Here is a 24,837-nt window from a genome sequence, read left to right as displayed (position 1 = left end):
GTATGGGATCACCGAATTTCTAACATATTGAATATTCATTTTTCATGATCATGTTCTCAACCCATATTCTTTTGCCAGCTTATTCTAATCTTTAGTATATAGCATAAATACTTGAGGATTCATATCAGAATTTAATTTTTGTTAGATACACAAATAGTATATTTTGTTCAGAATCATGGCACAAGAGAAAATTTGCAATCCTCTTCATTTGAACTTCTTGAAATCTTAAAATCAAGGGAGATTTTTGACAATAAGTGATCCTTTACAGCTTTTATTATAGGAAAATAAGGTGCCCCTACCTTGATCCAGGCTTTCATGAAGGAATTTGAAGTACCTTTGTGCACCTTGGTAGAGTAATGCGGCAAGTTAGCTTTAGTAGCTTGACAAGGGACCGTTCTCAATTTTCTCTGAGCTAGCTAGCTTACCATGATTTCATTGGATGTTTGCTATGTTCCATCAAAAGCTCAAGAGTAGCTTCTGAACTTGTTCTTAGAAAGTTCTTCCAAGTAGGATGGTTATTGAACAAGGTCATATGCATATATTAATAAGAGAACTGGCACGATCAGCTTTGTGCATCAATGAACTTGCATGTGAGCTTCAATGATTTCCAATATTTCAAGAATCTCCTCAATCTGAGGATGTAAACTATCACCAACAAGAAACTCATAAATCTCTCCACTAATTTCAATAGAGCTACAACCTGGTGTTTTCTTCAGGCCCACAGAGTTCATCTCCTTCCTTAGTCTCATAACACCACCCCAATCACCAATTTCTGCATATATGTTTGATAGCATCACTCTAGCCCATGGATCATCTGGATCCAATTCAATCAAATTCATTGCAGCAATCTCAGCTAGGTCCACATTGTTGTGAACCTTGCAGGTACTTAACAGAATCCCCCATAGAACTGTATTAGGCTTCATCGGCATCTTCAAAATAGTATCATAAGCTTCTCTTAATCTGCCTGCACGGCCTAAAAGATCAATGACACACCCATAATGTTCGATTTTGGGTGCTAAGCCATAGATTCCCTCCATACAAGAAAATAACTTAAATCCTAGTTCTACTAATCCTCCGTGAGCACAAGCATTGAGAACACCAACCAGGGTCACATCATCAGGTTTGATCCCCACTTGCATCATCTGTGAAAACAAGCGAAGGGCGTGGTCAGCTCTCCCATGCATTGCAAGCCCACATATTGCTGAAGTCCAGGAGTACAAATCTCTTCTAACTGGTTTGCTCTCAAAGACTTGCATAGCCTTTTCAATGCTACCACACTTGGCATACATATCAATTAGGCAATGATCCAAAGATCCATCTGAGTTAAAAATGATACTTCCTAAATAGGCATGAAGCCAGATACCGGTATCAAGAGCACCTATGCTAGCGCAGGCCGAGAGAATAATTGAAAAGGTGAGCCTGTTGGCCTTCTCACTAGAAAATGTCATCTGACGGAAGAATGCCAATGCCTCTCTACTCCTACCCAGTTGAGAAAATCCTGATATCAACGTGTTCCATGAAACGACGTCCCTCTCAGCCATCTTGGCAAACAATTTGCATGCAGAATCAACATCACCATGCTTCACATATTGATGCAATAAGGTGTTCCATGATACGAGAGTTCTAACAGGCATTTCATCGAACAAACGCTGGCAGATACCTAGCTTACCATGGTAACCATAAACCTTGATCAACTCAGTGGTGACAAATGGATCGACTACAATTCCACTACTGATAATGTACCCGTGAATCGTCTTTGCCACAGATAAGATTCCGGATTGGTGGCACGCGGATATTGCAGTTGCAAGAGCGATAGGGTCTGGGGATAGGCCAGACACGAGCAAAGCTCGGAATATAAGCAATGTTTTTTCAGGTTGTCCGTCAGCACTGTAGGCCCTGGCCATAGCTGTCCGAGGGACAATGCCTGGTTGGGGAATTTCATCATACAGTTGGCGAGAGAAGTGGACGAAGCCGAAAGTAGCGAACGAGGAGATGAGGGCACTAGAAACGAAGTCATTCGAGAGGAGGCCAAGCTTCCGAACATGAGAGTGGAGCTTCTGCAGCGTGTGAGGGGCGGAAGGGGAGGAGGAGGCGGCGGCGGCGGCGACGACGACGACGGATTTAATGAGGCGCACGAGCGAGCGGGGGTCGCGCGACAAGGGCGCGTCGATCATTCGGCTTGTACTCGGACTCGGAGGGGAAGTCAGAGTGGGCTATTTTTCCTTCCGACACGCTAATTTTAAATTTAAATTATCTTTCAACACAAATCCTGATATGTCTGATATTAAAATCACAGTTTATAAATATATTAAACGTATATTATATCATGTAACTGTGATTCAATTTTATTTTAATTTAAATATTATAATTTTAAAATTTATTAAAGTTTTGGTATCTTATGTTAATAGAACTTTGAGATTTGATGTTTTGTGTAAGGGGGTCTATTTTATGAAAATTGTTTGATTGTGCCAAATAGATTGAATCGGATGATTGAGCCCTGCAGATGAAGTTGCATGGGTTTATAATGGTAGGCTTTATGAGATAAGTCTCACTTATTAGTTAGTCTTATTAAACGGCAATTTATAAAAGGTATAAATAGAAATTTAAATTTATAAAAAAAACGTATGCTACTTTGGTATTTACTAAAAAAAATGTACTTCTCTTTTTTTTATCAGTAGAATATATGGACAATATTAGTCAATTTTTTTATAATATTTTAATACATTTGAAAAAGTAAAAATAAACAACGAATAACATATTTGAACTCTTTGCAATTTCAGAAAGCCACTAGAACTAAAATGAATATAATCGGAGCTCTCTAAGTTGATCAATGAGTTTCGGTCAAAACTCACTGATGGACCTAGAGAGCTCTGATTGTACACATTTCAGTTTCTATGGATTTCTAAAATTACAAGGAGTTCAAATATGGTGTCCATTATTTATTTTGACTTTTCATAGATGTTAACATGCAAAATCAAAGAATCGGCAAAAAAATCCATGTTGGGTTTGATATGGAATCATATTAAGCCTAACGTGGGCTTTTTTATCGATTCTTTGATTTTATATATTAATACAGCCCTGGTCCTAGAAGCTAAGATATAACACTTGTAATCAATTCCTTTCTTGTTTAGCCTTGTAATTGTGTGCTTTAACATTATAAGAGGCTACTCCGCCCAGAGGAAAATCTTAGTGCGCTTTTCAAGATCTTGGATTAACAATCCCCTTATTGTAAACCAAGTAAATTTAGTGTCTCTTTTTCTTAATTAGTTTCTTAATTTCTTTTATGCAAATGTTAGTTTTAATTACGCTGTAAAGTCCAAGAAAAGTGTCTTTGTATTTGTAGGGCAATTCACCCCTCTCTTGCCGGCCGCCAAGGATCCAACACTATTCTTTTAATACTAGCACCAATGTGGCATTGTTCTTTCAATACCAGCACCAACGTGGTATTATTCTTTCAATACCACCACCAAGTTGCTGTTGTTATTTCAATACTAGAACTAACATGCTACTGTTCTTTAAATACCAACACCAATTATTTTTCTTATTTTTTATTCTATTGTTTATTCTTGAGCTAAATTTGGCTTCTCATACATATTGATTATAGAATGAAAATGCCCCTTCCAGTGTTGAAATTTTCATCCTAATTTTTTATTTTCGATCATCATCAACTTAGGGAATGTATAGCTGAGTATCACATTGATTTTCTTCCATTAATGTAAAATGCCTGATTCAAATAATGTACAGGGGGAGCGCAAACTAGACAGATATAAGTCGAGCTTAAATGCTATTTAGAAGTTTCTTAAGTAATGTTTTTCATGCATGGGATGTATTGACCAAGCTAACTGTATTTGCCCATTTTTTAAAAAAACTTAAAAACCCAGCACTAACGTTTGTGCTGGTTTCAAAGAACAGCAGCATGTTGGTACTAATATTGAAAGAATAGCAGCACGTTGGTCTAGTATTGAAATAACAATAGCAACTTGGTAGTGGTATTGAAAGAACATTACCACATTGGTGTTGGTATTGAAAGAACAGCGACACGCAACTGATTTTCTTTCAAAAACCACCACCAACATGCTACTGTTCTTTCAATAGCAACACCAACATCCTGTTGCTTGATTTTGAAAGAAACCCAACACAAAATCACCATATTGGTGTTGGTTTTAAAAGAAAGCCAACACACTATTGATCGATGTTGCTTTCAAAACCAACATTTTGAAGATAACTAGTACACGTGTGGTGCTAGTCTTTCAAAATGGTACATTCCAGCTCTTGATAAACTCCCGTGGAATGCGTCATTAAGAAACACGAGAAGAAAAAGGAGAGGAGGGAAATGAGCAGTACAGGTTGGACAAAAATCCTAACTGACTCCACGCGAGCTAATCGCTAAAGAAGATGACTTGGATCTAGCGTCTGGCAATGGGGAGAGGAGCAGGATGAGAGGGGAAGAGGGTTTAGGGTTTTGATTTTGAAAACCAGCAATGGGAATGAAGGAAAGGGAAGAGAGAGAGTCAAAATATGATCACACGTTTTGAAGAGGAGAAAATGTTAGATTTATTTATTTATTTGTTAAATAAATTATATTTTTATATAAAAATTATTTTTTTCTCCATTAAGTTAAATAATTGTTATTAAAAAGTTATTGTTTTTTTTATAAATTTATTATTAAATAAATAAAATAAAACTAATAATTAAGAGAGTTAAATAAGAATAATAAATTAAAGTTAGAATAATTCCACATCAAATAATTTAACATGTTAAATATATTATGAATTAATTTAATACAAAGATATAATAATCGTACATCAAAAATATTAAGGTAAATAGATTAAAAAAATAATTTAAATAGATAGATAGAATAATCCTATATCAAGAATTCAAGATAAATATGTTTAAAAAATTAGTTTAAATAGAAAGATAAAATAGGTTAATTCATCACATCATTAATACAACTTTTGTATATATATATATATAAATTACTGAACTGAAAATTTGAATTATTGATTCAGTGATTTTTATTGGGCTAGAATCGTAATCGGTTTGACTCTTTGTTAAACCAATTACAATTTCAGCCTAACAATTAGGGTCAGTTATAATTTCTATCCAACAATAGGTCAGAGTTAGATATCCATTGACTCAGTTTCGAATCGTTCGGATCTAGTCCGGGGTTGAGTCTATGACCAGCCCTATTAAACATAATTAATTACTCAATTTAAATGGATGATATAAATTCAATAAAAAATAAAGTTCACTTGTTTCTACCATCTCATAATCTCTTAGATTGTTTGATTTAATTTTTTTAACACTTTTATATCTTCTAGAAAATAAAATTTCTAATATATTTTTTATTTTTTAATTATTTTATTTTATTTTCTAAAATTTACAACCTAATCAGCTAACACCTTAACCTTCAGCAACTTCTCACAACTTGCTACGACCGCTCGTTTACTTGGATTCCTTTGCCAACGGATATATCACCGGAAGGGGTGGCGAGGGCTAGCGGAAGCCACGTCGCATCCACACCGCACCATGTTCATCGCAGGCGCAGTGGCCTCACCGGCGGCGGCTTGCTCGCTCTCACGCTTTGGCTTTCAACCCGCTGAGGTTGCCATATCCCACCCCAAACTACTCTCCTCCAACTGGCGGCCGCCCGTGGGACGGCCCCTCCTTCCCACTCACGGACGATTCAGCTGCCGAAGGCTTGTGCTCGTTGCGAGTGCCGCAGATTCCACTCAACCGTCCTCCGCCGCCGCTGCCAAAACAATCGTTCCCGACAATGGTTTCTCCTTCTCCAAGGTTCGTTCTTCGATTTACTTCTTGGCTTGCTGACAAGAGCAGTTTACTTCGTAGATAGGGTTGCGAGATTTTTGGTTTCTCCTCTGAGGCTACAGACTACTGGAGGATACATGGTGACATCGATACGTGATGACACGCTTTCTTTTTTTTAATGCGCTAGCACTTAGCTTTGCATATAGTAGAATTGGAGTTCTTTTGTTCATGTCATTACCAGATTTTTTATTAAAATCTAGTAAGAGTTTTTTTCTTCAATAATATTACTTAGTCTTGCTGTTCAGTTTGCAAGCATTCCAGTTTGCAAGCATTCGATACTTTGGTAATGATTTGCATTGTTTTTCCCCCTATTTCTGCAATATTTATTTGTTCTCTTCGGTTAACTTAGGATATACTTAGATAGTTCAGTTAGTTATACTTTAGGATGGTAATCTTTGCATGCATTTTCCTTTCCATGTACTTCATTTTTTATCTTTGTTGAAACTTTTACTCTTTTCCAATAGGTCTCTTTCGGTGTTATTGGTTTGGCTGTAGGTGGTAGTCTTCTCTCGTAAGTTATTTTATTGATAGCAAAGCACGCATTTTGATGTTCATAACTTATGGCTCTTGTTTTCTCTAGATACGGATTTGGTGCATATTTCACTATTTTCCCTGGCTCAGAGTGGTCAGCTATACTACTTACATATGGATTTCCTTTGACAGTCATTGGTATGGCATTGAAGGTAACTTCTTTCAGCCAGTTTGCTGTTTTATGGATCCCCAAAGTAACTGGTTAAGACAGATGATGAAACTACTATTATCTGAACATGTATATATGGGTTATTTGACTCACTTGTGTGTATTTAGAACGAATGTTAGGTTGAATCATTCTCCAAACTAGGTTATGACAGCTGAAATTGGAAGAGAAAAAACCTTTTTAGAAAAAGAATACCAATATTAGCTAGATCGGGTTCACTCAGATTGAGTTACTCCTGGAGATTTCATTCGAGCAGTATTTTAAAATATATTAATATTCAGCATTAGAAAGTTCTACATTAGTAGATTTCATGCTTGTGACAAAAAAATATCTATACATAAAACCGTTGAATTATTTGCAGTCATTTCAACAATAACAAATGTTGCTTCATGATTCTTTAAAGTGAGCTATGGAGATGCAAATTTGTTATTTGGTTGTGTTAGAATAAGTAATGTTAGAATAAGTAAAGGGGTATTTTTGTCTTTTGGTGTATCTCTTCTTTTCTATATAAAGGCCTAACTCGTGGTATCTCGATACACGAGATTTTAGGTTTTGCTTTGAACATGGTATCAGAGCCAAAACCCTAATTTCTTTCTTTTCTACCACGCTGAATTCCTTACTGTGCCCTAGTTTTTCCTTTTCTCCCGACACCTTCCTCTCACGCCGAAACCCACTCCAAGCCGCGGCATCCGGCGTCGTCGTCCTCGCTGCCCTTCTCTCCACCGCATTCTGTCACCTCTCAGTTCCCCCCCCTCCTCGCGCCGTGTTGAGCACCAGAAGGACCCCGTTCTGTTTGGCGGCACCGAATCGGACTCTCCTGTTCCGGCTTCTTCTCCTGTTTCGGTTTCTTCCCCGTGGTTCGTCCACAAGGTCCTTGCAGTCAGCTTCGCCACCGATGCCACACCCTCTTTGGTGTTTTTCTGGTCGGCGTCTTCGTACCTAAGGGCGGCCCATTCGCTGGAGTCCTCATCGAGCCCTCTGGGTCCTCCTCACTGGAGTTGCCATCTTCATCAATCATGTGCCCTCTCGAACACCAGAAGCTAGCTGCTGTTCCTATGCCCTAAAGCGATCTCTCGCTGCTTTCTTCCGAGCAGCCTCTGCCGCTGTTGGTTGTCTTCTGCCCTGTCACCAACAGCCAACAAGTTAACACCGATCTCTCGCGGCTTCCTTCCGAGCAACCTCTGCCGCTGTTGGGTTTCTTCTACCTGTCACCAGCAGCCAACAAGTTCTATTCATGGCTACCTCTGGCGCCCCGAAACCAGATACCTCAATCTTTACCAACCATATCACTGCACCCCTTTCTTTCGAGCAGTTGGATGGTAAGAATTATGTCTCTTGGGCATCTCACATTGAGCCTTGGCTTGTTGGGCAGGGATATGAGACACATCTCACTCAAACTGAAGAAAATGTTCTAGTTGCCGATCGTCCTCTATGGAAGAAAATTGACGCTCAGTTGTGTTGTATTATCCGAGCTACGATTTATCCATCTCTTAGGAATGTCTTTCGTACTCACAAAACCTGCAAAACCGTTTGGACACAGGCTCAACAACTCTTTACAAACACCTCTCGGCAACTCTATCAGGTTTGTGAAGATCTCATGACCATTCTCAGTGCCCATCAGATTAAGGAGTCAATGTCAACGTATCTGGGTTCGGTTTCTAGCCTTCTTTGTGACTTTAATGAATTGCTACCGCCAGCGGCCACTCCTGTTGAAGAGCTTGAAAATTGGAAGAAATTTTTTATGTCTCTGGCTTTATATGGTTTGCCCACAGATTATTCTTATATTCGTGATCAGATCCTAGGCAGCCCCACCGAAGCTACCATGGACAATACCTGGGCAACTCTCCTCCGTGTCCCGGCCAAAGTCTTGACAATGCCTCCTTCAGTGTCCGTTGACTCGTCGGCTTTGGTCTCTCGACGCAACAACAAACCTCCACCTCACAAGGGTGGCAAAGGGCGTCCTTGGTGTGATCATTGCCACCGACCGGGACACACGATTGATAAGTGCTGGAGTTTACATGGCCGACCGCCTCGCGCTGCTCAGATTATTCAGAGTTCTGTTGCTTCCGCAGCTTCTGCTTCACAATTAACACCGGAGCCGACCCCACTTCCTTCCTATAATGACTTTCTAAAATGGTTTGAGGATCGACAGGCTTCTGATTCCACTGCTGCTGTTGCACATGCTGGTAATTCCTTTGCTGGCATATCTCGCTCTTCAGATTCTTGGGTTCTTGATTCAGGGGCCACCAATCATATCACTGGTAATGATTCCCTATTTTCTTCTCTTACTACTTCCGGTTACTTACCAATGGTCACCATGGCCAATGGTTCCCAAACTCAGTCCCAGGGTATTGGTATTGTTCATCCTTCTTCGTCTCTTTCCATTCATAATATTCTTTATGTTCCTGGAGCTCCATTTAATTTGTTATCAATAAGTCAACTTACTATGTCTCTTGATTGTGTCATTTCTTTTACTAAAACATCTGTCTCCTTACATGACCGGAGTACGGGGAGGATGATTGGCTTCGGATGTGAGTCTCATGGCCTTTATCGGCTTCAACAACCCTCTCTTGTTGGTTCGGCGGCGGCATCTCCACTTCTTATTCATGCTCAGTTGGGGCATCCAGGTCTTGATAAATTGAAACAATTACATCCTAGTCTTTCTCACTTAGAGTCTTTGTCTTGTGAGTCGTGTCAGTTAGGTAAGCATGTTCGTAGTTCTTTTTCTCCTCGCACTGTGAGTCGGGCTACGTCCCCCTTTGCCTTGGTTCATTCTGATGTTTGGGGTCCGAGTCGTGTTCCTTCTACATTGGGATCACGATATTTTGTTACTTTTATAGACGATTTCTCTCGTTGTACATGGTTATATTTGATGAAGGAGCGTTCAGAATTGTTTTCTATTTTTCAATCTTTTTTTCATGAAATAAAAACTCAGTTTGGTATTTCTCTTCGTACTTTGCAAAGTGATAATGCACGTGAGTATCTTTCTACTCAGTTTCGTTCTTTCTTGGCATCCCATGGTGTACTGCATTGCACATCTTGCCCTCATACCCCACAACAGAATGGAGTTGCAGAACGCAAGAATCGTCATCTCCTTGAGACCACTTGGACTCTTCTTCTCCATTCTCATGTCCCTCTTCAGTTTTGGGGTGATGCCGTACTTACCGCATGTTATCTCATCAATCGCATGCCTTCATCCACTCTTCAGGGAAAAATACCTCATCATATCCTTTATCCTCGTCATCCTCTTCATCCTTTACCACCTCGGGTCTTTGGTTCTATATGCTTTGCTCATGATCTTGATCCTAGTATTGATAAACTCTCTCCCCGGTCTCATAAGTGTGTTTTCCTTGGGTATCCACGGTCTCAGAAAGGGTACAAGTGTTATTCCCCTACTCTTCGTCGATACTTCATCTCTGCTGATGTCACATTCTTTGATTCAGTTTCATTTTTCAGGCCTTCCGCTTCCCAGCCCGGGGTTTCTCCCTCTCCACCAACACCAGTGACTATCTTTTGTCCCCTAGAGGCGTCTCTGTCATCCCCAGCTTCGTCTCCTCCTTTACAAGTTTATCAACGTCGTTCCCCTTCTGCTTTGCCGCCGACCAACACTGACGTTGCCGTAGACACATCTCTGGAGCCAAGTCCTTCGCTAGTTCCTCCGGTCCCATCTGCTGACTCTGATATTCCTATTGCACTTCGAAAGGGTATGTGTTCCACTCGTAATCCTTCTCCTCACTATGCTTCTTTGAGTTATCATCGTCTTTCTCCTTCCTATTATTATTGTCTGTCTTCCTTGTCGTCTGTTTCTCTTCCAAAGACTGCAGATGATGCCTTTGCCAATCCAGGATGGAAACAGGCTATGCTTGATGAAATGAGTGCCTTACAGAGCAGTGGGACTTGGGACCTCGTTCCTCTACCTCCTGGGAAGTCGGTGGTTGGTTGTCGATGGGTGTTTACGGTGAAAGTTGGTGTAGACGGCACGGTTGATCGGCTTGAGGCTCGTCTTGTTGCTAAAGGCTATACTCAGGTATTTGGATTGGATTATGGGGACACCTTTTCTCCTGTTGCCAAGATGTCTTCTGTGCGTCTTTTTCTGTCTATTGCCGCAATTCGCCATTGGCCCCTTCATCAGTTGGACATAAAAAATGCATTCTTACATGGTGACCTGCTTGAGGAAGTCTACATGGAGCAACCTCCGTGTTTTGTTGCTCAGGGGGAGTCTTCTGGTCTTGTATGTCGCTTGCGGAAATCTTTATATGGTCTCAAGCAGTCACCCAGAGCATGATTCAGTAGATTTAGTATCGTAATTCAACAGTTTGGCATGACTCGAATCGAGGCTGATCATTCTGTTTTTTATCGCCACTCATCTACTGGTTGCATCTATGTAGTGGTTTATGTTGATGATATTGTCATCACAGGTAATGATCATCTTGGGATTTCACAAGTAAAACAACATCTTTTCAGACATTTCCAGACAAAAGATCTCGGCAAACTCAAATATTTTCTAGGGATAGAAGTGGCACAGTCTAAAGATGGAATCATTATATCCCAAAGGAAGTATGCAATGGATATTCTGGAAGAAACAGGAATGTTAAACTCAAAGACAGTCAACAATCCCATGGATCATAATGTCAAGCTCCTACCAAATCAGGAGGAGCCTCTTTCAGATCCTGAACGGTACAGGCGATTGGTGGGGAAACTAAGCTACCTTACTGTCACTCGTCCGGATATCTCATATGCAGTAAGTGTAGTAAGTCAGTTTCTTAGCTCTCCATGCAAAGAACATTGGGATGCAGTGACTCGCATTATTCGATATATCAGGGGTGCACCAGGAAAGAGTCTTTTATATGAAGACAAAGGACATACTCAAGTCGTAGGGTATTCTGATGCAGATTGGGCAGGATCTCCCTCTGATAGAAGATCCACTTCTGGATTTTGTATATTTGTCGGAGGTAACCTTATTTCTTGGAAAAGTAAAAAACAGAATGTTGTAGCAAGATCCAGTGCAGAGGCAGAATATCGAGCTATGGCTATTGCTAGTCAAGAACTTATATGGTTAAAACAGTTGCTTCAGGAACTAAGGTTTGGAGAGGTTACACAAATGTCACTCATATGTGACAACCAGGCCGCTATGCATATTGCCTCAAATCCAGTCTTCCATAAGAGAACAAAGCATATTGAAGTTGACTGTCACTTTGTCAGAGAAAAAGTCATATCTGGAGAAATATCTACTAGTTTTGTCAACTCAAATGATCAACTAGCAGATATATTCAATATATCACTTAGAGGTCCCCGGATTGACTACATATGTAACAAGCTTGGTGTATATGATCTATACTCTCAAGCTTGAGGGGGAGTGTTAGAATAAGTAATGTTAGAATAAGTAAAGGGGTATTTTTGTTTTTTGGTGTATCTCTTCTTTTCTATATAAAGGCCTAACTCGTGGTATCTCGATACAGGAGATTTTAGGTTTTGCTTTGAACAGGTTGGTTAAAGAGTATTCTGCTTTGCAAGATTATGCCTGACCACTTCACTCTATTGAGACCTATGAAGCCCATTTTGTATGAGAAATTATAATCATAGCGCGTAACTCAATCTGTTACTATAAAAGAAGAATGGTTTTAGTGTTGATTTTGGGGCTATTACAAAGCTCAGGTCATGATGATTGAACATGCTCAATGTACTTAACTTTTCTTAATTGTTATCGCATGAGCAGTATGCAGAACTTAAACCGGTGCCATGTATAACTTACAATGATGCAGAGGATTTGAGGGAAAAATGTGCTACTCCTATTCTTAAACAGGTAAGGTTCTGAAGCTAGTATATTTTTTTAATCTATTACTCATTTCTGATTGAACTCTATCAATAAAATGCAATTAAAACATAAAAGTGATCACCATATATATATATATATATTGCATGAGTTAAATGAAGGGAAAGATCTAGTGGCCAACTTGAAATAGTTAGGAGTTTGGACTAAACTACTCATTAGGACTGGCTCAAGCCTATTTAAGGCCCTACGCGGAAAAAAAATTTAGACCTTTGATATTGTTAAAAAAAAAATTTCACCCATTTTCATTCGGACTTGGGATCGACAATGGTGGATTTTAAAAAAAAAACTAAAAATTAAATATTAATTTTAAAAAATAAATTTTTATATAAAATTTATTTTTTTTACTTGTTGAGATGTAAAATTATTGATTAAATTTTCATATTCAAGTTTTGATAATAATTTATTTTCAATGGATAAAATTGCTAAATTATTTAATCTTTCTTAAGACATAGTTAAACGTAAACAAGTGTATTCAAAATTGTTTAAAAATGAAGAAAGATAAAAGTATGTCTAATTACTCAAATGAAAGATGGAGAGAACAACCCTTACAAAAATGAAGAAAATTATGGAAATAAGAACAATGAAATGGGACAACAATAAAAAGAATCATGCTCTCGTCCTCAACTCATCATCATATGTGAAGCACAAAAAGTAAATAAATAAATAAAATACATGTACAAAATGACAAAACTCAATACAAACCCTAAAAAATTGAAGATCACAGCAAGACCAAACCCAAAAATTGAATATCGCGCTTTTAAAACACTTTTCTTTTAATCGTTTAAATCAAAGTCGTACAGCAGAAAGTAAAGAATAGGTTTGGTTACTTGATTCGAAGCCTAGGTCGACCCCTACTCCAAGGCCCGCGATCCTTGATCGCACCATTGGGCAATCCACTAAAACTCTTTTCTCTGAAAACCTTGGAGAGAAGCAAATCGTACAATGGAATGAGTAAGATAGTAACGACCTACTATCTTACTTTAGATTAAGTACAAAACAAACTAAATAAATATACCGATTACTTAGATAGAAGATGCAGCTCAATCGGTACTTCTTGGATGGTACAACAGCTTGCTTGTTGGAAGCGTAGAATAGTAGCACGAACAGCCACTTGCGCAAGATGAACTTCGAACAGATCAGTTTTCGTTCCTCAGCCTCGGACCTCGAGCTCACTTTTATAAGAGTCGTCGACGTTCGGTCAACTGATCCTTGGGTTCGGTCGACTGAACCAGCTCCCTTCCATTTTCGCTGAGATCTGATGCTGATTCGATCTTCGGCATTTAATGACATTAAAATGTTCGATCGACCGATCCCATTTTTCGGTCGATCGAATAGAGAATTTCCTTGTTCGCCGAGATTCGCACTTAATGCTGCATTGATGAGGTGTTCGTTCGGTCGACCGATCTCCTGGTTCGGTCGACCAATCAGCTTAGTTTCCTTCTCTGCTTCTGACCGAACTGATCTGTGCCACATCTTCATGGTTTGGTCGACTGATCCTTTGGTTTGGTCGACCGATTAAGCTTTGATCAGATTTTGCTCTGCTTTGATCTAAACTGGTGTCTGTTCTGAGTTAGCCTTGTTCGGTCGACCGATCAGGCTGAACCTGCAAAACAGAGTTAAACAGTATATTCATGCAAAACAGAGATTAGCACAGTAATATATATGAAATGCATGAGTAGTATTAGACAGTAGAACTGTCTTGATCTCAACTTGAAAACCTTTCTGGTTTCTCAGTTAGATCAGCGACCTTAAGTTGTTCCCTTCATGAACACGACCTCACTGTTGCTCCTCCAGTTGTTTACCTCAACGTACTTGTCAAACTTTGATCCTCCAGATCTGTTTGGACTTTTCACTTAGCCTTGATCGGCTCGTCAGGACTTTCTCTCGATCTTCAGTCCTCCAGACCTCTCGATCTCACTGCCAAGTGTCGGGGTCCTCTCGACCCACTTGGTCTTTCCACCTGGTTCCACGATATGCTAAAACTTCTCCTGCCTAGCCTCCAACTAAGTCTTTCCCGGTTGAGTAAACAACCTGCACACTTAGTCAACTTGTTAGATCACAACAAGACTTAACTTGAACCTTTGACAACATCAAAACTTAAGTTTGATTCTGGTGCAACCTACACCAACAATCTCCCCCTTTTTGATGTTTGGCAACTAAGGTTCAAAGTTAATTTAAAATATGCAAAAATAAGCAAGCATTTTTAATTTTAACTCTCTCCCTGAGTTAAACATCTTCTCCTGAATTCACTATCTCTCCCCCTTTGACACACATCAAAAATAGAAGAAACAACCATACTTGAGTGAAGTTTGATTTTGAAAATTTATAAAGGAAAAAAATCCAAGAATTTTATAAAGGCAAAATTTTCAAATATGTGTAAAGTAATAATAAGAGAAAATTTTGAAAATTTAGTGAAGTAGAATCATTTGAATAGTTTAGTAAAGTTGAAAAAATTTAGTAAAGTACAAAGAAAAATTGAGAGTGTTTGAAAAGATAAAATTTCGAAAAGTTTCTAAAGGAAAAAATTGAGAATATTTGAAAAGTTTTAGTAAAGTGTAAATTTTGGAAATTTTAGCAATGTTAAAATTTTGAAAAAATTTCAAAATTTATAAAGGAAATAATTTTGAAAATACTTGAAAATTTTAAGTAAAGGTAAAATTTGAAAAATTACTAAGGAAAAGGTTTGAAAAAATTGTAAAAATATTTTGAAAGTGTTTGGAAAAATTTCAAACGAAAAAAAAATTCAAAAGTAAATAATTTTCAAAATATTTGGTTAAAGGTTTCAAAAAAAATATAAAGGAAAGGATTTTTAAAATTTGTAAAAAATTATTTGAAGCTCCCCTTAAAATTGATAATTTCCTAAAAGTCCAAGCATGCTTTAAAAACTAAAAAAAAATGTCCTTATGATGAAATGTCCAACCTTTGTACAAAGCTAACTACCACAAGATAGTAGCTATTGACTCGAGTTGGTCAATTTGAGTGTTTAAGTCTAACTATTTTGTTACTAGCTAGTTAACTCAAATTGGTCAATGTAAGTTGTTTAAAGCCCAGATTTATAGTAATGCATTGACATAAGCATCTGAAATCTTAGGCTAAGTCCTAAACATCTCACACCGTTCTAAGTTTCATAATACACAAACAAGGAATCTTACTGTTCTTGTGAGATGCTGACTGCTAAATCTAATAGGATCATGCAAATCTACGGTAAGATCTAGGCTACGCCAAAAAGATAAAAGATTTGAAATAGTTTTTGAAAACAAAATTTTGAAGGGGAATTTTTTACAAACATAAATTTTGAAAAACTAATAGTTATTATTTATCAAAAATATGTGGAGAAATAAAGAAGCCTATTCTATAAACACATTCTTAATTATCTATCTTCTTAAGTTACTAAATTCAACTTGAGGTAAAGGTTTAGTAAATATATCAGGTAGGTTAGATTTTGATTCAATATAGGTAAGTTCAATATTTCCTTTAGAGACATGATCCCTAATTAAATGATGTGTAACTTCTATGTGTTTAGTTCTAGAGTGATGTACTGGATTCTTAGTTAGATTTATAGAACTTATATTATCAATATAAGTTTTTACATTTTTATAATCTAGATTAAAATCTTTTAAGGTATGGGACATTCATAGCAATTGAGCTACGCATTCGCCCATTGCTATGTATTCGACTTCGGTAGTAGATAAGGCAACACAATGTTGCTTTCTATAAAACCAGCTAACTAAAGAAGATCCTAGTAATTGACATCCTCCACTTGTACTCTTTTTATCTAACTTACAACCGACATAATCTAAATCAGAATAGCCAATTAAATCAAAATATGATGTTCTAGGATATCACATTCCTACATTAATGGTTCCTTTTAGATATTTAATTATCCTTTTAACATAAGATAAATGAGACTCTTTTGCACATGTTTGGTAGCGTGCACGCATACTTACTGCAAATAATATGTCAGGTCTGCTAGCAATTAAGTATAGTAAGCTACCTATAATGCTTTAAGTCAACTGATTTACCATTTTGGTCACTATCTAGATTAATATTACTTGCCATAGGTGTTTTTAGTTCTTTTGAGTTCTCCATACCAAATTTTCTAAGTAGATCTTTTGTGCATTTAGTTTAATGTACATAGTTGTCTTCGTTAGTTTGTTTAATTTGAAGTCCTAAAGAATAATTTAATTCTCCAACTAAACTCATTTCAAATTCATTTTCCATTAAAGTTATAAATTATTTTAAGAATTTTGAGTTGGTTGACCCAAAGACTATATCATCTATATAAACCTGGTCTATGAAAATGTCAGAATTAAGGGTTTTTATGAAAAGTGTAGGGTCAATTTGACCTTCTTTAAACCCTTTTGAATTTAGAAAGTTAGATAGTCTTTCATACCAAGACCTAGGTGCTTGTTTTAACCCGTATAGCGCCTTTTTTAGTTTAAATACATGGTTTGATTTTTCTAGATCTTCAAAACCGGATGGTTGACCTACGTAGACTAATTCTTTAATTTGCCCGTTTAGACTAATTCTTACTGATCAAAGGAGAAAGCATCACCAACGAAGGAGAAATGTAACAAGAGAAGGCTAGGATTGAGAGATATTGAAGAGGAATAAATTAGATCTTATAAAATACAACAACAACCAAATATTATCCCACTAGGTGGGGTCGGCATTAGATCTTATAAAATAGCATACATAATTAAAAATAAATTTAAAATGTTAAAAAGAGAGTCCCTTTATGATTCTATCTCTTGGAATCATAATAATATCTTTGCGAAATCTTGTCTAGAAAATGAGATCATGCAAAGGCCCTATTCTTTTCCATTATCTTAAAAAAAACAAACATACAAATATATTTAATATATTAAAAATAATGGGCCCCAATTTTATTGCAGCCCTAAGCATAGCCAGCCCTGTTGCTCAATGATGATTTTTGAAGAATATCCATTTATCCAATAAGAAGGTTGTTTGTATCTCCTCTTTTATTATAGGTAAGGAATGATGTTACACGATTTCGTTATGGTGATGAGCAACACTTGGATGAGGCATTGAAAAGGATTTTCCAATATGGTCTGGTATTTTTCTGGCTTATTATCAATTTTGCACATGCTGTTGGTTTACATGAAGATGTTGGTTTTGTATCCAAATATTGAGATATTTGATTGTATTGAATTCTTTTTCTATTTTCTAAGGAGATATATGATTATGTTTGGTTCAATGTTGCATTGAAATGCTGAAAAGGCTAGAAGGAAATTCTAAGCATATATCTTATAGTATGAATATTGTCTTCTTTACTCATATCTGTTGCATTTTCTAAATTTCTATTCTTCACTCAGCTTGGAGATTTCTTGTTTCTACATTTTGTTATTTTTCTTATTGTGGAACAGAAAATCATTATTGATAAGTTATTTGTATGTGAATTTTTGAATTCCAAGTTTGGAAGCATTCATTGAAACCAATAAATCATACTGGTCTCTGGCCTTTCTATTTTATTTGCTTAAGTCAGCTAATATATATTATTTCTTCATTGATACTCTCCAGGGTGGTGGGATCCCACGACGAAGTGCACCAATCTTGCGGATGATACGTGAAGAAGTATGTGATTACCATATCATTGCAAGTTATTTTTATGAATTTAATACAATATATCATTCTTTTAATCTATAATGGTTACCTCATGACATCGGTATCTTGAGTATCTCGAAGAGTTCATTAGTATGATTAGTGAGTTATTTTGATTTAGTGCAACTTTATAAATGCTGCAAACATGGAACTCAATATTATTCTGAATTATGCTATTTAATCAACTGCTTTGTTTCAAACTACATAAATACTTGAGAATGTGGCAATAGAAGGCTGATCTTTTACTATTGAGCAATATATATAAGCAATTATAGATTTTCCACATTAGGAATGCGGCATTAAATAAAGACAAATGGAAATTATTGAATTCTTTCACTAGTGAACCTTGGTGTGCAAAAATGCAATCCAAATTGGTCCGTATATAGTTGTCATTACTTGAATGACTCCCTTCTTGTTGATGAGGTTGGGACCAGTATTCATCAATGATTCCATTAATATGTGGGCACATGTGAAAGGACATTATAAAATGCACTTACATCTCTCAACCTGAAGCTAGACACTAGTATGAGCATTAACCATAATAAAATAACTAGCCACCCACTAGTATGAGCCATAACCATAATAAACAACTAGCCGCAAAAATAATTATATTCCAAATGAAAATTTATTTACAGTAGATTGATCATCATAATAGAAGGGGACACAATTCATGGTGCAAGAACAAGGATAAAACATTCACAAATGAAGGGGACACAATCTGGACAAAGTTAGGGATCTAATGCCCTTAATTAAAGCCTCATCGTCTACTTAAAAGCCTCAACCACTTACTGGCCTGTTTGGTATAACAACTTCATGGGTCAAAATTTCAGGTAGAAGCTCTCCAAGCATAATGAAATTCATCTGAAGTCTTAAGGTTAAGCTACACTATGCTTTCCTGTACAATGATATTTACCCTTCAACCTAACCTTGGTGACTTTCAAAATTCAATGGAGGAAGGAACCTAGGAGTGAGGAAGAGATCCTACCTCGACAGTAAGAAAACACGGATGAAAGCCTCAATGAATCTACTGCCCTAAAGACCCAATTAAACAATTTAGATATGTTTTCAAAAAATAGACAAAGGAAAGGGGTTTATCTTTCATCTTATTGTTGATATTTTTTGTGCGCACAACCTAGGAAATATTCGCAAAATCAACTACGTAGAGGGCTTCTTTGCGTGAACTACAAGTCACTACTCTACAAAAAGTGAATCTAAGCTACCTAACAATAAAAGAAAGGGAAGGCAAGGCTTGAGAATTACCGATTATCTTGAGAGCGCAAGAGTCCACTCCAGACCAAAACTAGGTTGCTGTCAAGCCGCCTGCGTTGAACGCAGACAGTGGTGCTCAAGTGTACAAGGAATCAGTTGGATCACAGGCAACTGACCTTGTTTGTTTTCTGCTACCACATGCAAAAGTAAAAGGTAAGCAAAGGGTGGAAGCTATGATTGTAGAAAAGAAAACAAATGGCTCGAGTGCTTGCTGATGCAGGAAGACATAGTATGCGTAGCTACTGATCAATCTTCTGATCAATCCTCTCATGACTGATTTATTGGAAATTAATTTTTATAACCAATTGATCGAATAAGAACATGGATGAGTTATTTTGCAAGTAAATAATTGTAAATCAATTTCTCATGTGAATGAGAAATTAATGTCCAAACAACTATTTGAGTGAGGAGGAAATTATAACATTTAACGGATTGGTCCGGATTGATCAGACGAGAGCATGAGCTCGTACGTGAGCATGGTCCATGGGCGTGAATACATGAGCACTAAGTGGAGCATGTGTGGAATGTTAATTCCCATGGGATAAACAAATATACGCAAAGAATATTAGTGAAGACAAGTTTGTCACAATCCATTCGGCCTAACAAAATTGAGACTTCAACACTAATTTTGGGTTGTAAATTAGGATTGTATTGAGGGGCTGATTTAATTAGACTCTTATTGGAGCTCGATTAATTAGCTCAATCAATTAATCAACACTATTCAACCAAGAGAAAAATTGCAGTTGAGGAGTGACAAATGACATTCCTCTACCACTTGTTCAATATTGAATGACATTGTTCCATAGTGTCGTTTGACATGTTTTTTTTAGTTGACACCATGTATTCAACTTACGTAGTAATCCTAGGGTGACCGTTCTGAACCCATAGAAGTTTTGCATCGGCCACTAGAGTAAATCAGGAAGTGTTCGCAGTGAGCAGCCCATCGGCCTAATGTTCTTAAGTCAACCGCTCATTAAGGAAAATTCATTCGTTAATTCGTTGGAAAATTCATCCATTAATTTGCTGCAGCCGAGACTCGATATTTAGGTACCTGGAAACTGAAACACCGTTTAACATGTTTAAACATCCATTTAGTGGTTTAAATGAAGAGGCATTTCACTCCTTGGCCATGCCCTTACAATCCCTAGTATATGCCTTCCACCCCTTGAAGACACCCATTAACCACTATATAACAATTTCATTCCCCCATTCCAAGTTAGTCAACTCTCAAGTGATCATATTCCTCTTGAGTTCTTTTTTGAAAGTTCGTCAAAATTCAAAATTTGGAATGCTCCCGTCTTCGAGTTCAAGTTGAAGGTCATATGTTTGGAGACAATTTGTCGATAATCCGTAAATACCTAGGTGGAGCAATATCATCTTAAAGAAAAAGATTTTGGCACTTACCTCGATCTTGCAAGTACCCAAAAGCATGTGTTGTTATCCAAAAGGGGTGTCTTGATGATTAACAAATATAGATTAGTCACGACTAACTCAAAGGGGTATGTTGACCAACTTGAAGGGGTGTGTCTACTAGTTACAACCCATATTACCTTTCTAATGATCTTGTTGTATCAAGCTGCTGACAAGATGATGACTTCACCATTCAACCATTGAAAAGCTACATCGACAAGCATTTTCAGCAACATGATTTGGTTGACATGTCGATAAGATTCAATTAAGGGAAGAGGATTAGGTCGTGGAGGGGATGAACTAGATGAGTTGCCTCCTTTGCATTGAAGAAGTCGCAGGGTATGAGGTTGGCATGGGATAGAGTCACACAATGATGGTAGCGTTGTCCATGATTTTGAGGGAAAATGGGCGGAGTAGTCGGGTGAAGCAAGCAGACGAACATAACGATAGGAAGAAACATTTTAATTGGGAAACTATTTCTAACATTAGGAAATTTTAGTTTAGCCTCTATTTAGAAAAAGACATCACATGAAACAACATTCTGAATACCATAGTTTGACCTCAGAAACACATATCCCTCAGACTCCAATAAAAATAGTTAAGCGAAGAAAAAGCTTTTGTAAAAGTTGGATTAATTAGAACAATTTATTTATTGATCCACTTCTAATAATGATTTACCATTAGAAGGTCATTAAAACATATCTGTTTACAATCTTAGAGGTTGATAGAATACAAAATACAGGGAAGCTTCCAGTTCCTATAATGGATGATAATTGAATGCCATTTTTTTCTTTTTAAAGAAATATTACCTCAATTGCTGATGCAATACATATTTAATGAGCACAACTCTTGACTATCTCATTTTGTAATTTGTCTATGGTTTAATTTTTTGTAATAATATTTTCTCAGATACTTGTTGGTAGATGCCAATGTCTGGTTGAGACAAGTTTTAGTATGGTTAGATGGATATTCTTGGAAATAGATTTTCATTTCCGTTTTCAAAGTTTAACAGTCACACTTTACTCTTTTACAAGTCTCAAACCAGCCTTTGGTATTTATCTTGACCATGTAGTTCTCAGAAAAAACAAAGCCTAATGGTTTAGATGTTCTATTGCACCAGATATTCCAAATTGATATTGTTAATTCTGTGATATACTCTTTAAGATTTCTTCTTTATCCAAACTTCAGCTACGAATGAGGCTGTGTTATTTCTTTGGTCACATTTCTTCCTCGTTTAATTGTTGCACTGCTTTGTTTTATTTCTATTGACCCCTTTAGGTAACAGAAGATGGAAGATATTGCTTAGTTCTAGTGTTTGAAGCAAAAGCTTTGAGATTGTCTGATTTTGAACAAAGACAGGTATGCCACTCCTCTTTTTTTAATTTCAGACTGTAATAAAGAGTAGCAAATTTAGGATTGACGCAAGGAATTTTTCTATTATCATGGAGTGAAAACTTTGTGAATTGCAACTCTCACTAAGTATTTACATTGCTTCAGGCAAAATTCACATCGTTCTTTGGACCAGGAATTGCTGCAGAAATTGGTGATTTTCTTCTGCTCTTTTGAATATTGCAACTTTTGTTGGTATAAGAATTCAATTTCTTCTCTCCCAATAATATAATGTACGACTTCAGGGAAAGGAGGAGAAGCTGATTTTTACGAAGTTCGCCTTATCTCGCAGACGACTTCAGAACCAAGTTCACAATCATAACTTTCTCTTTAAGCTACTGCATACAGTACTGATGTAAATTTCTCATTTCACTCCATTTCTTTCAAAATGCTTGTTTTTAGTGTGAATGTAAATGATGTGTCACAGATATAGTGCTGAAAAATTTGAAGTCATCAGTCAAATTTATCTGATAGTATCCTTTGTTCTTACCTTCTCAGTTTTATTTACCATAATAGCGAAGAACAAATGTATAATGATCTCACTGCAGTATTGCTGCCATAATTAACAATGTAAGTTTGCCCCCTTGTATTTGAATCACCAAGTGTTTGTTTTCCTGGTTGTTATACTATTTGTTGTTATAGTTGTAGTACATTTATTAATTATATCGGCTTTTTTTAACTATCCTTGGAGTCATTGGTCATCTTACAGTTCAATAGTGTTTTAGCCCATATTTTTAACTTGCTTTTGATTCTTCATTTAAACTGGGATTCTCGAGAGACTAACCTGCTTCCCATTTTTTTAAAAACTAATGTGGTATCAGAATTCAGAATGTTTATTAACCTGAAATCACACCAAGAATGCAAATACACATCCTAATTCCCAAGTCAATGATGGAGCAAGTAACTAAAGTCTCTACATGTGTTGATTTTCTAAATGTATGAATTAAAATGAATTAAAGATTTACAGCGATCTCCCGCAAATCTACAGTCAGTGATGACTTAATGTAATTTTCGGATTTGCTGGATTTGTTGTCGGAAGAGCGATCACAAAGTCAGAAAACTCTCCATAATTCTACGAACCAAATTCCACCGCCTTGGATGTTTTCCTTAAGCTCTCCATAATTCTATGAATTAAATTCCACCGTCTCGAATGTTTTCCTTCCTCTCTCTTTCTCCACAACCTTAGTTGTCGTTTTTGTTGAATAATCCTTAGATGCACTCTTTATAAATGGAAATTACTCAGGGGTATAATGGACATTTTTCATTAAAAGTAGTGGGCAACATGGACATGTTTTCACGTTCCCATTTCCTACATCTCCCACTCGTCCAAGGTAAGTCACTAAGACTAGTTCATTTAAGTTACTCACTAAGATCCATCCATGTATTGCTATTTACCCAGATTAAATAATTTTCATTTACATCAATATGAACATCTCTAATCTCTTATAATGACCATTATGTCAAGAGCATGTTCCATATCCAATATTCAGATTTATTTCTATACATAATAGAAATGGGTCGATCAGTGAATAACATCTATGATACAAATATATTTAATTTTCCTTTTTAACTAGAATCTATTTATACTAATCAGTCGCTTTCCTAGTTATGTTCCATAGACCGAATCATACATAGTCAAAAGTGTTGGTTGCTACTAGGAACACCATTTTGTTTCCTCTGTACAAAAATTTGTACAAGCACAGAACTTTACCTAGCTATCCATGTGCTCTACTGAAGTTAAACTTGGATTGCAAACGATGCTTAACATTATTAATCCAAGTTACTCTTCAGAAATTAAACTTGGATTGGAAACGATACTTAACATTTTTACTCCAAGTTTAACCGATGTGATCTTCCTAAGTTAAACCATATTACAGAAGTTAATTAAATATCTATTTCAAAGATTGGCTTCCAGGTTAAACATGGCGAGGCACTAGGCCTTCTTGGTTATGAGATCATCTACCACTTCCTAGACAAAGTCTTTCAAAGAAATTGGATATTTAACTTCTTACAGTAACCTTAAGTTTAACTACAGAGACCACAATAGAAACACAAGATCGAAACGTAAAATCGAAATACAAAATCGATAGCACGAAATCGAAACATAAAATCGCTAGTCTCTTGTGTTGGTGTTTCAGAATTCATGTAAAGAAAAGTAACTAATTAATTTGAAGCGGAAACCCTTAATTAGTTATACCTTTCTTTGTAGCTAATGACCTCTTGATCTTCTGTTGTATTCCTCTCCTCCTCTTGGACGTCGTGTGGGCGGCGATCTACCAAGATGGAATCCACTCGAATCACTTCTTCTCCTCCAAGACTCTCGAGCCACCAAGGGATGCCAAAATAGGAAACTTCTTCTCTTCTTCTTCCCCTCCAAGCAACCGGCCACCTAGGTACTTCTTGTCTTCTCCTTCTTCTTCTTCAAGCTCCGACCTTAGAAGGAAGAAAAGGAGGAAGAAGGGAATATAGATGCCACCGGCGTTAAGGGAAGAGAGAAAGAGAGGGCCGACCACAAGCAAGGAGAAGAGGAGAATAATAATATGTGTTACACCATAAGGCATCGCCTCCTCTTCTGTAAGGCATCACCTCCTCTTCTTTTATAATCCTTGCTCATGGCAAAAAAGGAAAGTTTTAAACATAATTAAAACTTCCTTATTTGTGGCCTCCCTTTAAAAAAGGAAATTTTAACAACAATTAAAATATCTCTTTTCTAAATTTCCTATTGTACATGGCAATAAAGGAAAGTTTTAAAATTAATCTCTTTCTTTTAAATCATGTAGATATCTGC

The 24,837-nt window shown here is 36.9% G+C and overlaps 2 protein-coding genes across 2 annotated transcripts; one reads left to right on the top strand and one right to left on the bottom strand.

The window, feature by feature from the left end:
• Nucleotides 1–203: 203 nt before the first annotated feature.
• Nucleotides 204–3,918, bottom strand: LOC122026637 (pentatricopeptide repeat-containing protein At1g08070, chloroplastic-like). The gene is made up of 2 exons (XM_042585368.1): nt 3,889–3,918; nt 204–2,213 (listed from the first exon to the last, which is right to left on the bottom strand). The coding sequence occupies exons 1-2, from the start codon at nt 3,916–3,918 to the stop codon at nt 576–578; spliced, it is 1,668 nt and encodes a 555-aa protein (XP_042441302.1). The 3' UTR covers nt 204–575.
• Nucleotides 3,919–5,417: 1,499 nt separating this feature from the next.
• Nucleotides 5,418–22,675, top strand: LOC122027076 (thylakoid membrane protein slr0575-like). The gene is made up of 9 exons (XM_042585903.1): nt 5,418–5,796; nt 6,294–6,340; nt 6,410–6,512; nt 12,243–12,329; nt 17,351–17,434; nt 17,901–17,954; nt 21,939–22,019; nt 22,158–22,203; nt 22,295–22,675. The coding sequence occupies exons 1-9, from the start codon at nt 5,530–5,532 to the stop codon at nt 22,369–22,371; spliced, it is 846 nt and encodes a 281-aa protein (XP_042441837.1). The 5' UTR covers nt 5,418–5,529; the 3' UTR covers nt 22,372–22,675.
• Nucleotides 22,676–24,837: the final 2,162 nt, after the last annotated feature.

This window comes from Zingiber officinale, chromosome 10A (genome assembly GCF_018446385.1).
Source record: "Zingiber officinale cultivar Zhangliang chromosome 10A, Zo_v1.1, whole genome shotgun sequence".
NCBI classification, from domain to species: Eukaryota; Viridiplantae; Streptophyta; class Magnoliopsida; order Zingiberales; family Zingiberaceae; genus Zingiber; species Zingiber officinale.
The sequence above is the reverse complement of the archived record's forward strand: the minus strand, read 5'-3'. Positions and strand labels throughout refer to the sequence as shown.